The 13,753-nt window shown below is 36.9% G+C and overlaps 1 protein-coding gene across 1 annotated transcript; it reads left to right on the top strand.

The window, feature by feature from the left end:
• The first annotated feature begins 137 nt into the window (after window positions 1–137).
• Window positions 138–13,390, top strand: LOC137740185 (uncharacterized). The gene is made up of 12 exons (XM_068480010.1): window positions 138–344; window positions 3,188–3,781; window positions 4,159–5,358; window positions 5,439–5,766; window positions 5,956–6,211; window positions 6,301–6,517; window positions 6,689–7,038; window positions 7,236–7,745; window positions 8,058–9,261; window positions 9,435–9,788; window positions 9,974–10,211; window positions 10,392–13,390. Exons 1-12 carry the CDS (start codon window positions 261–263, stop codon window positions 13,112–13,114), a joined length of 8,058 nt encoding a protein of 2,685 aa, XP_068336111.1. The 5' UTR covers window positions 138–260; the 3' UTR covers window positions 13,115–13,390.
• Window positions 13,391–13,753: the final 363 nt, after the last annotated feature.

Genomic DNA, 13,753 nt, shown 5'->3' with positions numbered 1-13,753 from the left:
GTTACTTTTTATTAAAGGTGAATATGGTCACCGATTCTTCAAAGAACTTCCCCTGTAAGCAAACTGTGAACAGTGAAAACGAATTTCTCTTGTTTTTCCGGTTAAAAGGGAATACTTTTGTGCGTTACCATATAATTTCCATCTCTTTCTTGTAATGTACATGGCAGTCTTACTTCATTTTTCTCTTTTTCTGAAACTTATCATTTCATACTTTTCTCTCCGTTGAAGTAGGTTTGGGAAGAGAATGAGTGAGTGAGACAATGTCTGCTTCCGACCGTTTCATGGATACTGTGTTTTCTTGGTCACTTGAAGACATTTTCAATGACAATCTGTACAAAAACCAGGTTTTTGCTTTCACTTTTACTAATAAATTCTCATTTTTTTAGCTTTATCTTGTTTTTTCTTCAAATTTGGATGAGATTGTTACTGCAGCTTTTGTTTTGTTTTGTAATTTCGGGATTGCTTAGATATTAAGACGTCAAAAATAAAAATTTTAGTAGGTGTATTCAATTGAGATTCTGAAGGTTGATGGAGTTTTAAGACCCTAAAAAGAGTTATAGATTTGTGAAGTTTTGCTGGAGTTTTAATGGAGTTTCACAGACTCTGAACTCATTCAAAATCTTAGAGAAAGAGGTTTGATTTCCTAAAGCCTAAAATACACTATAAAATTCTTCTAAATCTATCAAAATTCTTAACTTTTTAAAATAGTTTCAAATCAAGCATGGTGTGATCCACACACTTATTTTTATCTATCACACATCCTCATAGTTACTGACGGTCGAATCAAATGAATTGATGAAATTTAATGGACAAAATTTAACAAGAGTGTATGAGGAGTAAAAATGATGTGTGAATAGCACTGCTCAAAATCAATTCCTAATTGAATACCCATAAAGTTTTAATAATTGCTTTAAAATCATAATTGAATATATCTAGATTTATATGGAGTTTTCCCTTAATTTTTTTATTAAATACCCTAAACTTCGATGGATTTATTTAAAATCTCAATTGAAAACCCCTGAATTTGTAAACTATTTTAAAATCTTTTATACTACCTTGATATTTGGTTTTAAATCTTTGAAGCCCGGATTTCATTTTCAAGGTAGTAGTTTTTTATTTATTGGCCTTGACTCAGACAGGGAAAGCCCATCTCAGTTTTCTAATAAATCCACATCTACACAAGAATTTTGTAGCTTAATTGGTTAAAAGCATTCACCATGCACCTCCCGCATTCGGTTCTCACTTCCCTTAATATCTGTGTGTGTGTGTGTGTGTGTATTTCTTTAGCCTCTATTATCGTATAAGTTTGGGTTACTTTGGTTTCGGTTTCTAATCAACCTAATTGTTAGAATTAAACTTTATTTGTTTAAATAATTTGATCAAGGTCCCTAGCATTATTTAATGGCTAAATAGCCAAAATGGTCCCTGAGATATGCATAACACATCATTTTGGTTCCTAAGATTGAAAATCAATAGAAATTGTCGCTGAGATTGTCCACCATCCATCATTTTGGTCATTTCGTTAAAAACTCTTTAGGCAATTTTCAAAGCTTCGTAACTTAATCGTTTCTTAACCAAATTCAACCCATAATATATCAAAATGAAGATAGAAAAATGTAGAATAAGATTATACCTATTTGGGAGCCCAATGGTTGTCGAAGATGGTCGGAAAATAGGCTCAAAGTTGACTGGTTCGCAGAAAAACTGGAAAACTCGCTGAAAACTGGGTAAACTTGAACGTTCATAACTTCTTCAATACTCAACAAAATCAAGTGCTTCAAAAATGAAAATCATACTTCTCGATGAGACGAAGAGAATGGTATCTTTCTCGACGGCTAAGTCACCGTAGTTTGGCTGGAAAAGGCTCGAAATTGGCTAACCATTTTCCAGTTAGCCACTTTCAAGCCATTTTCTAGCCAAACCATGGCGAGTTAGCTATCAAGAAAGTTACCATTCTCTTTGTCTCGTCGAGAAGTATGATTTTCGTTTGAATCACTCGATTTCGTTGAGAGTATGATTTTCGTTTGAATCACTCGATTTCGTTCGATTTCGTTGAGCATTGAAGAAGTTATGAACGTTTAAATTTACCCAGTTTCCGACGAGTTTTCCAGTTTTTCCACGGACTAGTCAATTTTGAGGCTATTTTCCGACTATCTCCGGCAACCATTGGGCTTACAAATAGATATAATCTTGTTCTACACTTTCCTATCTTCATTTTGATATATTATGGATCGAATTTGGTTAAGAAACGATTGAGTTACAAAGCTTTGAAAATTGCCAAAAGAGTTTTTAATGGAAGGACCAAAATGATGGATGACGGATAATCTCAAGGATTATTTGTATTGATTTTCAATCTTAGGGACCAAAGTGATGTGTTATGCATATCTCAGGAACCATTTTGGCTATTTAGCCAATATAGATTTAACTCCTACATTTATGCATTCAATATCCCACAAATTATAAAATTTAAATAATATTTTTACAATTTAACAATTCCTTAAAAATCAATAATAGAGTAATATTATGCTTCACATAGTTCTAGAAAAAGATAATGCACCCATGTAACTATTGATATATTTTAAGAAATAACTAGTAACATATTTAAAACATACAATAAATACATATAATCAGCATGGGTACATTGACAAAAAAAAAAAATATGGGTACAAATTAAATAAAAAATATGGGTACATATCAAAATTCAAAATTATGGGTACAAATTAAAACTAAAAAGAATATTGGTACAAATTAAAAAAAAAAGGTAAAAATTATAAAGAGAAACATATGAAAAAAAAAAAACTAAAAAGATATATTGGGAAATGATTAATAAGTTTTTCATTTTTAAAATTGACAAATGATGACTTGTAAATAATTTTAGTAAAACCATGACATGGAGATTAGTCAAGGGACCTTGATCAAAAATGAAAAAGAATGGTTTTAATTAATGAGAATGAAAAATGAGGGATGAGAACCTAATTTATCCTATAAGTTTACTTGTAATGTGCAGTCTTAAGCTAGTTATACTCAACCATTAGAGTTGGTTAAGTAAAGATATATGTTGTGGCTAGAGAACTCGCTTTCAACGTACGTCTGTGAATGCAATATATTTGAGCTTCTATGATTTCTTTATGCAATGTCATCACCTATAGATTTATCAACTAACTTGTCTGAACTTTTACTTTTCTAGGTGGAGAAGATTCCTGAATCATTCGATTCAGCTCGTCATTATTTTGGGTCCTATTCATTTCCTTTATTAGAGGAAACTCGTGCGCAGGTGCAGTCGAGTATGGAAACTATTGACAGAGCACCAGTTGCTGAAGTAGTTGCTTTTAATGAATCCAAGTCCAAGTTCGATGAAACATGGATATATAATATAAAGGTTGGTGAGTGGCGAAACAGGTTCAGCGAACGTGGAAAGGAACCATACAAAACTTTGCCTGGGGATCTTTTAGTCTTAGCAGATGCGAAACCGGAAACTGTTTCTGATTTACAAAGGGTAGGGAGGTCATGGACTTTTGTATCGGTCACTAACATCACAGAAAATAAAATCTCAGAAAATAAGAGAGAAGATGAATTTAATGATGAGATAAGAGAGACTGAAATAAAAGAGTTTAAAGTCAAGGCATCAAAAAGGTTTCAAGTCAACGATAACAAGAGCACTCCGGCATCACTATTTGTTGTTTTCCTTGTGAATTTGATCACTAATGGCAGAATATGGGCAGCATTGCACATGTTCGGAAATCTGAAGATTATCAAGGATGTTTTGTGCACTCATTCTGTGGTAAGACCTTAAGTTCTGTGCATTGCATTCACTGAAATGGGACCTATTCATGGCATGTGGACAATACATGATGCAAGATGTAATGTACACACTATACAAAATACGCAGCGAATTACCATTTCCGTTAGTTTACGCTATGTATGGTACTCTAATAATTTTGATACAAGCGTGATGATTTTCTTTCATTTTTATCTTTTGATCAAAGTTTCTGTCGTGTGTATATGTGTACTACTCCAATTGTGTACTCTGGATTCCACAGTCTCTTTCTTTCTCCCATCTAACTATTCCATTGAGTTTGATCGAATAATTTCTGTTACTATATTTCAACACTGTCATTTATTGTTGTGGTTGATTATATATGTTATGCTTGGTAACAGGCTCAGGAAAACTATCCTCCCTCGTATGAAATGAATGCTGACATTCGGGATAAGCTGTTATTTGAGTGTTCATCTTCTGGATTGAATGAGTCGCAAACTGGGGCAGTTTTGGCCTGTCTTGAAATGCTGTTTTGTGATTCCAAGTCTACTTTGCAACTTATATGGGGTCCACCTGGGACAGGGAAAACTAAATCCACCGCTACTCTGCTATTGACCCTGTTAAGGATGAATTGTAGGACTCTTGTTTGTGCCCCAACAAATGTTGCAGTAACTGAAGTAGCTTCTCATCTTGTGGAGATGGTGACTGAAGCAGAGTCCAATGCTTTGTTTTGTCCTCTGGGAAAAATTCTTTTATTTGGGAATAAAGAGGGACTCAAAGTTGGTTCTGATATTGAAGATATATATTTGGATCACCGTGTCGAAAGTCTTTTCGAATGCCTGGGGCCGGTGACAGGTTGGAGTAGTTGCTCGTCTTCCATGATTGGGCTTCTTGAGGATTGTGTTTCGGATTACCATATTTTCTTGGAAAATGCGTTAGCCAAAGAGAAAAAACAAAACGGTGGTGGTGAATTGGTAAGGAAAGGTTGCGGAAGTGAGACCGAAGTTAGCAAGGGGAAGTGCAAATCGTTTCTTGAACTTTTCAGAGAGAGATTTGTTCCTATTGCATTATCCTTAAAATGTTGTATTTCTACCTTCTGTACCCATATAAGCCAAGATTACATTTCGGCACATAATTTCCAAGACATGATTTCGCTTTTAGGGTTAGTTGATTCCTTTGGACTAATATTGTTGCATGGTAATGTTGACTCTGAAGCATTGGAAGAGCTTTTTTCTCGTTCAGAAGTTGAAGATGTGCCAGAGCCAGTAGGCGACACATTTCATCTGTACATGAAGAGACGAAAGTGCCTTTCAGTATTACGTACTCTTCAGAATTCGATTAGAGGACTTGACCTTCCAGATGTTTGGAACGAAAAATCTGTAATGGAGTTCTGTTTTCAAAGAGCTTCCTTAATATTTTGCACTGCATCCAGTTCGTTTAAACTGCATAGAGTGGAAATCGAGCCACTGACCATTGTTGTTATCGATGAGGCTGCACAATTGAAAGAGTGCGAGTCAACGATACCACTGCAACTTCCAGGTGTGAAGCATGCCGTTCTTGTTGGTGATGAATGTCAGTTACCAGCTATGGTGAAAAGCAATGTATGTTGATGCTTACTTGGTTATATTTATTTAATCATTTCTCTGATTGCAATTTTTCTTTCTGACATATTCTTCTTTAGGTGTCCTATGAAGCTGGTTTTGGAAGAAGCTTGTTTGAGAGGTTGAGCTCAATGGGTCGCTCTAAACACCTTCTAAACATGCAATACAGAATGCATCCGTCAATAAGTTCCTTCCCAAATTCAAGTTTCTACCATAACCAGATCCTGGATGCTCCTAATGTTAAAAGGAGAAGCCATGAGAAACACGTTCTTCCAGGGTCAATGTTCGGTCCTTATTCTTTTATTAATGTAATTTATGGAAGAGAGGAGAAGGACGAGGATGGACATAGTCTAAAGAATATGGTAGAGGTTGCAATTGTTTTGAGAATACTGCGGAATTTGTACAAAAGTATGTCTAGCCAGGGTGCCATGCTCATGTTCCAAATTCAATAATTTCGATTATGTTTCTATCATATGCTTGTAATATTTATTTGTTCTTATTTATTTATTATTATTATTATTATTATTTGTAATGGCTAAATACTTCTTAGTTTGGATAAAACTGAAAGTTTTCTTTTTTCTTTCTCTTTGTATACAGAATGGGATGTTTCAAAAGAGAAGCTCAGTATCGGTGTAATATCTCCTTATGCAGCTCAAGTAGGTGCACTTCAGGACAAACTTGGAGAGAAGTACGATAAGCTTGATGGCTTTAAAGTGAAGGTGAAGACAGTTGATGGGTTCCAGGGTGGGGAAGAGGACATAATTATCATGTCCACTGTGCGATCCAATCAACATCACTCACTCGGTTTTATATCGAATCCACAAAGAGTTAACGTTGCTCTTACTAGGGCTCGGTATGGTTCTATGTAAACTTGTACACTTTTGCATCGTTTTTACTTGTTGGTAAGGGTGAAAATAACTACTGCTCGTCTGATGAATTCAGGCACTGCCTTTGGATTTTGGGAAATGAAAGAACTCTTTGTGGTAGCGAATCTGTTTGGGAGGATTTGACCCTTGATGCCAAGATTCGGCGGTGTTTCTTTAATGCTGATGAAGACAAGGATATGGCCAAGGCCATATTAGAGGCGAAGAAAGAGTTAGACCAGTTTGATGATTTGCTTAATGCTGACAGCGTACTTTTCCGAAGTTCTAGATGGAAGGTAAAGCTCTGGGCTTTTATTTAAGATTGAGTTACTTTCTAGTTTTCCCTCGTCTATTTTCTTGAAATCTCTATAGTCGAAATTATGTTTTCTCATATTGGACTTTCTGGTTACTTAAATATTTTCTATGTTCATTTTTATGTTCCTCTTCCCCCAATCTATTATCTTCAGGTACTTTTCAGTGATAATTTTCTCAAGTCGTTCAGAAAACTTAAGTCAATTCAGTTGAAGAAGTCCGTGCTAAATCTTCTACTGAAGCTTTCCGGTGGATGGAGACCTAAAAAGAAAAATGTCCAGACTATTTCTGGCTCATCATCAATCTTGAGGCAATATAAAGTTGGAGGTCTATATATTGTCTGCACAATTGACATTGCAAAGGAGTTGAAACACATTCAAGTATTAAAGGTTTGGAACATATTGCCTCTAGAGGACATCCCAAAATTGGTAAATCGTTTGGTTAGTATTTTCAAGAGATATACAGATGATTTTATCAATCGCTGCAATGAGAAATGTCTTGAGGGGTACGTTCTTCTGCATTCTAGTTTTTTTTTTATTATTATTATTTTTTATTTTTTTTATTTAATTTAATTATTTATTTTTTTGGCTTAACTTGCCTGAATTGTTAATTATGATTGCTTTCTTTATGAAAGGTACAAACTTTTCTAAATCTTTTGAACTTCTGAAGTAATTTTTAATTTTCTTTGTCATTTGTGACCAGTGACTTGGAAGTTCCGAAGTGCTGGCCAACCTCTTTGGATGTGCCTCGGTTTAAAGATATTAGTGCCACTGAAACCGATAGTGACTTTGTTGGTGATGCTTCTGATGGTAGAAGTTACGTTGAGAATTCACAGGTCAGCGAGAGTTTGTTGCTCATGAAGTTTTATGCCTTGTCATCTGGTGTAGTGAATCACTTGCTGTCTGATCGTGAGGGTAAAGAGTTGGATCTTCCATTTGAAGTAACTGACCAGGAAATGGAGATTATCCTTTATCATAAAAGTACCTTTATAGTTGGACGGTCAGGAACAGGGAAGACAACAGTTTTAACCATGAAATTATTTCAAAATGAACAATGTCACCATTTGGCAGAGAAAGGATGCGGTAGTAGTTCAAATAGCATGGTTGAGCCGAATTCTTCGGCTACTCAGGGGAGAACTCTACACCAGCTTTTTGTTACCGTGAGTCCTAAGCTATGTTTTGCCATAAAACAACATGTTCTACACTTGAAAAGGTGCGTGTAGTATTCAACAAAAAAAAGTTATACTGAATCTCGTGTTTGTAGATCATTATAAATTTACATGTCAATCATGTGACCTCATTATTCCTGATTCTTGAAGCATCATTAATTCATTATTCATGGTTTACTCTATGGGTCGCATATACAATGTTCGGAAGAAATTTCTGCTTTGGTTTATTTGGAATCTTGATTTCTCTCTCTCAAACAAAAATTTCTTTCCTGTTCTTGATTCGTTACTTGAAATGTTTTGTAAATTTCAAACATCACATCAGCCACCTTAAGTTATTAACTTTTGTATGTCTACAGATTTGCGTGTGGTGGAAGTGATTCGACCGAGAAAATTTTGATTGATATGGCTGATTTTGATGAGGAGGAATTTCAATTCAAGGATATCAAGGATTCATTTCAGGATATTCCTCCCGATTCTTACCCTCTTGTAATAACATTTCATAAGTTCTTGATGATGCTTGATGGAACACTGACTAACTCATACTTTGAAAGATTCCTCGATGCAACAACACTCACTCACGGTCAATCGAGAAGCTCAAGATCAGTTGCATTGCAGACCTTCATCAGAACAAAGGAGGTTAATTATGAGAGGTTCAGTTCATCTTACTGGCCCCGTTTTAATATGCAGTTAACAAAGCAGCTTGATGCTTCAAGAGTCTTTACGGAGATTATATCTCATATTAAAGGTGGTTTAGGAGCCATAGAAGCAGGTGATGGCAGACTCGGCAGGGAGGATTATGTTCAACTGTCAGAGGGCAGGGTTTCCAATTTAAGCAAGCAAAAGAGAGAAGTAATATACGATATATTTCAGGCTTATGAAAAAATGAAGCTGGAAAATCGTGAATTTGATTTGGCTGATTTTGTCATAGATCTACACCGTCGGATCAGGCACGAAAAATTTGTGGGTGATCAAATGGATTTTGTCTATATTGATGAAGTTCAAGATCTCACCATGAGCCAAATTGCTCTGTTTAAGCATATGTGCAACAATGTCGAAGAGGGTTTTGTTTTTTCTGGTGATACGGCACAGACCATTGCCAGGGGAATTGATTTTAGGTTCCAAGATATACGACATCTATTCTACAAGAAGTTTGTATTGGAATCAAGAGGCAATAAGCATCAGGAAAGAAATGAAAAGGGGCAAATCTCAGAAATATTTCACTTGACTCAAAACTTCCGTACGCATGCTGGCGTTCTGAAATTATCACAGAGCATTGTCGAACTACTTTATCGTTTTTTCCCTCTATCTGTCGATATTTTAAAACCTGAAACAAGTCTGATATATGGGGAAGCTCCAGTACTGCTTGAATCCGGAGAAGATGAAAATGCAATCATCAGAATTTTTGGAAATAGTGGAATCGATAATTCTAACATAGTTGGCTTCGGAGCAGAGCAAGTTATTTTGGTCCGCGATGTTGGTGCTCAAAAAGAAATTTTAAAAATCGTTGGGAAGCAGGCTCTTGTCCTGACCATAGTGGAATGCAAGGGGCTTGAATTCCAGGTGATTGATAGCGCTTCTAATCTCTCTTTTTTATATTTCCCTTGCGAAATCTTTTGCGGCTACGCTTAACATAGCAAGGGGCTTTTATTAATTATGATATTTTCAGTGCATTGGATTTTTTTTTTTTAATTTATATTTGCTTTTGATTCGTATCATTTATGTCTTGTCTGCAGGATGTACTCTTGTACAACTTTTTTGGATCATCGCCACTTAAAAATCAATGGAGGGTGATATATGATTACATGAAGGAGCAAGATTTACTTGACTCAACATTGCCTCAACGATTTCCAAGTTTCAATGAAGCTAAACACAACATCTTATGCTCTGAACTGAAGCAATTATATGTTGCGGTTACTCGGACGAGACAAAGATTATGGTTTTGCGAGAATGTAGAAGAGCTCTCCAAGCCCATGTTTGACTACTGGAAGAAGAAATGTCTTGTACAGGTTAGACAACTGGACGATTCCCTTGCGCAGGCAATGCAAGTTGCTAGTAGTCCTGAGGAGTGGAAATCACGAGGCATTAAGGTTTGCATTATTTACTCTATGATAGTCAAGAGGAATAAAGAATTGTAGTAGACATGTAATAGTACTCCTGAATTTATTTGATTTGTTATTCGTCATCCTCATCGTTAGATTCCCCACTGCTAAAATAATTTATTTATGATGTAACACCAATATTTACGAAATCCTTTATCTTTTTTTTCTTGCAGCTCTATCATGAACATAACTACGAAATGGCCACAATGTGCTTTGAAAGAGCTGGTGATACTTATTGGGAAAGGAGGTCCAAAGCTGCTGGCCTTAAAGCTATCGCTGATAGAATGAGGATTTCGAATCCTGCAGAGGCCAATACCATTCTTAAGGAAGCTGCTGAGATATTTGATGCTATAGGCAAGGCAGATTCCGCAGCTACATGTTTTTCTGATTTGGGAGAGTATGAAAGAGCAGGTATGATTCTTTAACAACTGTTGGTTTAGCTTTCCAGCATTTATATTATAGTGAAATTGCGATAGCACTCTGATACAATTTGGTTTATTAATTGTTGGACATGAATCTTCGTATTTATTGCTCCGACTTAAATCTAGTTGATAAAGTTAATTTCTCATAGTATATCTTTTACTGATGCAGCTAGGATTTATTTGGATAAATGTGGTGATTTGGAAAGAGCTGGGGAATGTTTTTCTCTAGCAGGATGCTATCAAGATGCTGCGGATGTGTATGCTAAGGGCAATTTTTTCTCCGAGTGTCTCACTGTTTGTGCCAAAGGAAAGCTATTTGAAATGGGTCTGAAATACATCAAGTATTGGAAGCAGCATCCAATAAAGGACTCTGCTGTGGCTCGAAGGGGAGAAGGAATGGATGAAATTGAGCAGGCATTTCTCGAGCGCTGTGCACTTCACTATTACAAGTTGAAAGATAACAGATCCATGATGAATTTTGTTAGAGCTTTTCGTTCTATAATTTCAATGCGAAACTTTTTGAAGGAGCACGCTAGTCTTGATGAGCTTCTTTTGTTGGAAGAAGGATTTGGAAACTATCTTGAGGCAGCAGAAATCGCAAAACTAAAAGGTGATATTATACTCGAAGCTGATTTCCTTGAAAAGGCTGGCAATTTCAGAGAGGCATCATTGCATATTCTATTCTATGTGCTTGCCAACTCTCTTTGGTCATATGGCAGCAAGGGATGGCCCGTAAAGCAGTTTTCACAGAAGGAGGAGCTTTTATCAAAAGCCAAGTCATGTGCTAAGAACGAGACCGAAAGCTTTTATGAGTTTGTTTGCACTGAGGTTGAAGTTTTGTTAAATGAGCAGAGTAACTTGTTTGTGTTGAAAAATCACATGAATGCCTGCCAGAGACACTATGTTGGAGGTGAAATTTTATCTTCTCAAAAAATACTGGATGCTCATCTTTCTTCAAGCGCTGATAAGTATGTGTGGGAAGAAATGTTGGTTGATGATCTGATAAAGTGTTCAGCAAACGGAATATCTGAAAATCAAGTTTCCATGGACTCGTTGATTTATTTCTGGAATTTTTGGAAGGATAAAATTGCTTATATATTTGAATATCTCAGATGCCTTGAAACCCAGGAAGTTAGTGAATACAGAAGTTATGGAGAGTTTTGTTTGAATTACTTAGGAGTTCGGAGAATGTATCATAATCTGAGTCCAGTCTATGTTTTGCTGATTCCTGATGCCGATTGGGTTCGTGGTTTGAACAAAAGATATTTTAGAAATCAAGGGAAATTGGTCTCCGTTGACGCTCACCAGCTTGCTTCAGCCGCCAGGAATCATTGGAGTTCAGAATTGCTCTCTGTTGGCATGAAGGTTTTGGACAAGCTCGAAAAGCTCTACAAGTTTCCCATCAAGAATGCTGAGTCAGTGTTCTGTCGAAGCAGGTGTCTTACCTATATCTGTGAGGTCTCAGTATATCTTTTGCAATCAAAATGTTTGACCTTGAGGAATCATGATGCTGAGAGATTGCACAAATGTGTAACATTTTCGATCGAAAGTATTGTTCCTCTCGTATTTCCTTTGGATTGGAGGAATTCATTGAGGGAGAATTTGATTTCTCTACGACGAACTGATGCTTCAAAGAATGTGCTGAAACAAGTAATTCAGGAGTTTACCAGATCGAAGAATGAGCTATCTTGGGGGCAAATTGGGAAGCTTGTAATGGTCATTCTCGGGACTGGTAAGCTTAATAATGAACTGTATGAGAAGCTTGTGAGAAAACTCGACTGCAACCTGCCATGGCAGGTGTTCATCGAGAATCTCTGTGGGAATATTGAACGTGGAAACACCAGTCAAGAACCAAAAGAGGTGTCTGTAATGTTGAGGTTCCATGAAGCTTTAGCTGGAACTTATAATGTGAACTGGAGGGCTGTGAAGGATTACGTAACACCAGGTTGCTTTCTATACCTTCTAGAGCGCCTTCTGATGTGGGCAACTTGCATTCAGGGTTATGCTATCACTACAAGTTCATCTTTTATCGAGTGGCTTATATACCAAGGGGAAGATACCAGCTTAAGTTTGAGGGGGGCTGATGTTCGACCATCTTTGGATGGCATTCTTCGTTTTGTGATTGATGTGGCTCGGGATTGCATTTTCAATAAGGGGGATATGGTTGAATGGATTAAAAAGTCCATCAAAGATTGGAAGAACTACTATTCACTACTTATGGTGAGATTGGTCGTTGTGTTATGCTTGGTTTATGTGAATTTTGGTATCGGTCTAGATTTACTCCATGATTTGCTGGGGAGGAAATATATCACTGAACAGCTGCCGTCAGAGTTTTATGATGCCCTCAAAAGCAGGAGGAGCGGCAAATCTGTTAGGTTAGATGTGAATGTGCTCGCAGCAGCTCTTAAGAAGGTCGGTAATACTTTGGTAATAGCAAGTTTTGGGACCAATTGTTCAAGGTGGTTGTGTTCAGATGCTGTCTTTGTTGACATGATGGCCAACCAGTCTAGGGATGACATATTTAGAAATTTGTTTCCTAAACCACCCGTCCTAGAAGTTTCGGAAGCTGGACCTTCCAGTCATGTGCTTTGTGCAACCAATTCTGAGGAGGGGAAGACTGGTGCTGCATTTGATAAGCCATGCGATGCCGAGGAAAGTCACACTATAGATGAGGGAAATTGCGAATCCAACAAGTCTCCAAAGTCTCAGCAAACTGATGCTGCTTCTCTACCGAGTGAGACCATGGACACTCACAATATTGGCGAGGAGAATCTCATACGCAATGAGTCAGATCTGTTGGCTGATGCTGCGTCTGGTTCCCAATGTACCGGAAACAAGGGGAAGACAAAGAACAAGAACAAGAGAGGCAAAAACAAGAAGGGCAGAAAGTAGCCCTCTAGACGTTCTATATATGCTACGTGAATTTTGTTTTGCTGTGCAAGAACTTGATGGTTCCTTTGATATGTATTGTTTTTAACTGGTTACAGTTGGTTGTGAAGACGAAGGCCCTAACCACCAGGGCAATCCGCCACTTGCAAATATTCTCCATTTTATGTAATAAAACTTCTTCAAATTCACGTAGTTTTTTACTGCATACTTGGAGCAGTTTCTCAGCGTGACAATTTCACATATAATTTGGAAAGGCAAAATTTACAAGTGACCGCACGTTAGGGATGATTTTGAACAACGTTTGATGGTGGGGAACTAATTACCAATTACAGCATTGTTTTTGACAGAACAATATGTTACACTAAAGGGGTGAGGGAATATATTGGTTTCGAACTCGCCATTTGCGAGATTTGAACTGAAAACCTACTACAGGACTTTGGTACTATGTGGTAATTACGGCATTGTAAAGGTTGTTAAGTTTAGCAGGCATCCAACTAACCCAAAGTAGGCAGCCAAATAAGAGAACTCAGAGCAGAACAAGTGAATTTTGACACCTTTTTGTATGCTTTTTGTTAATTTCAAAATTTTGTGATCTTTACACTCTGAAGCAATAACCACCTAACAAGATATCAAACTGTGCTG

Source organism: Pyrus communis, chromosome 7, assembly GCF_963583255.1.
Source record: "Pyrus communis chromosome 7, drPyrComm1.1, whole genome shotgun sequence".
Classification (NCBI taxonomy): Eukaryota; Viridiplantae; Streptophyta; class Magnoliopsida; order Rosales; family Rosaceae; genus Pyrus; species Pyrus communis.
Note: the sequence above shows the minus strand (reverse complement) of the source record. Positions and strands in the feature narration are given on the sequence as shown.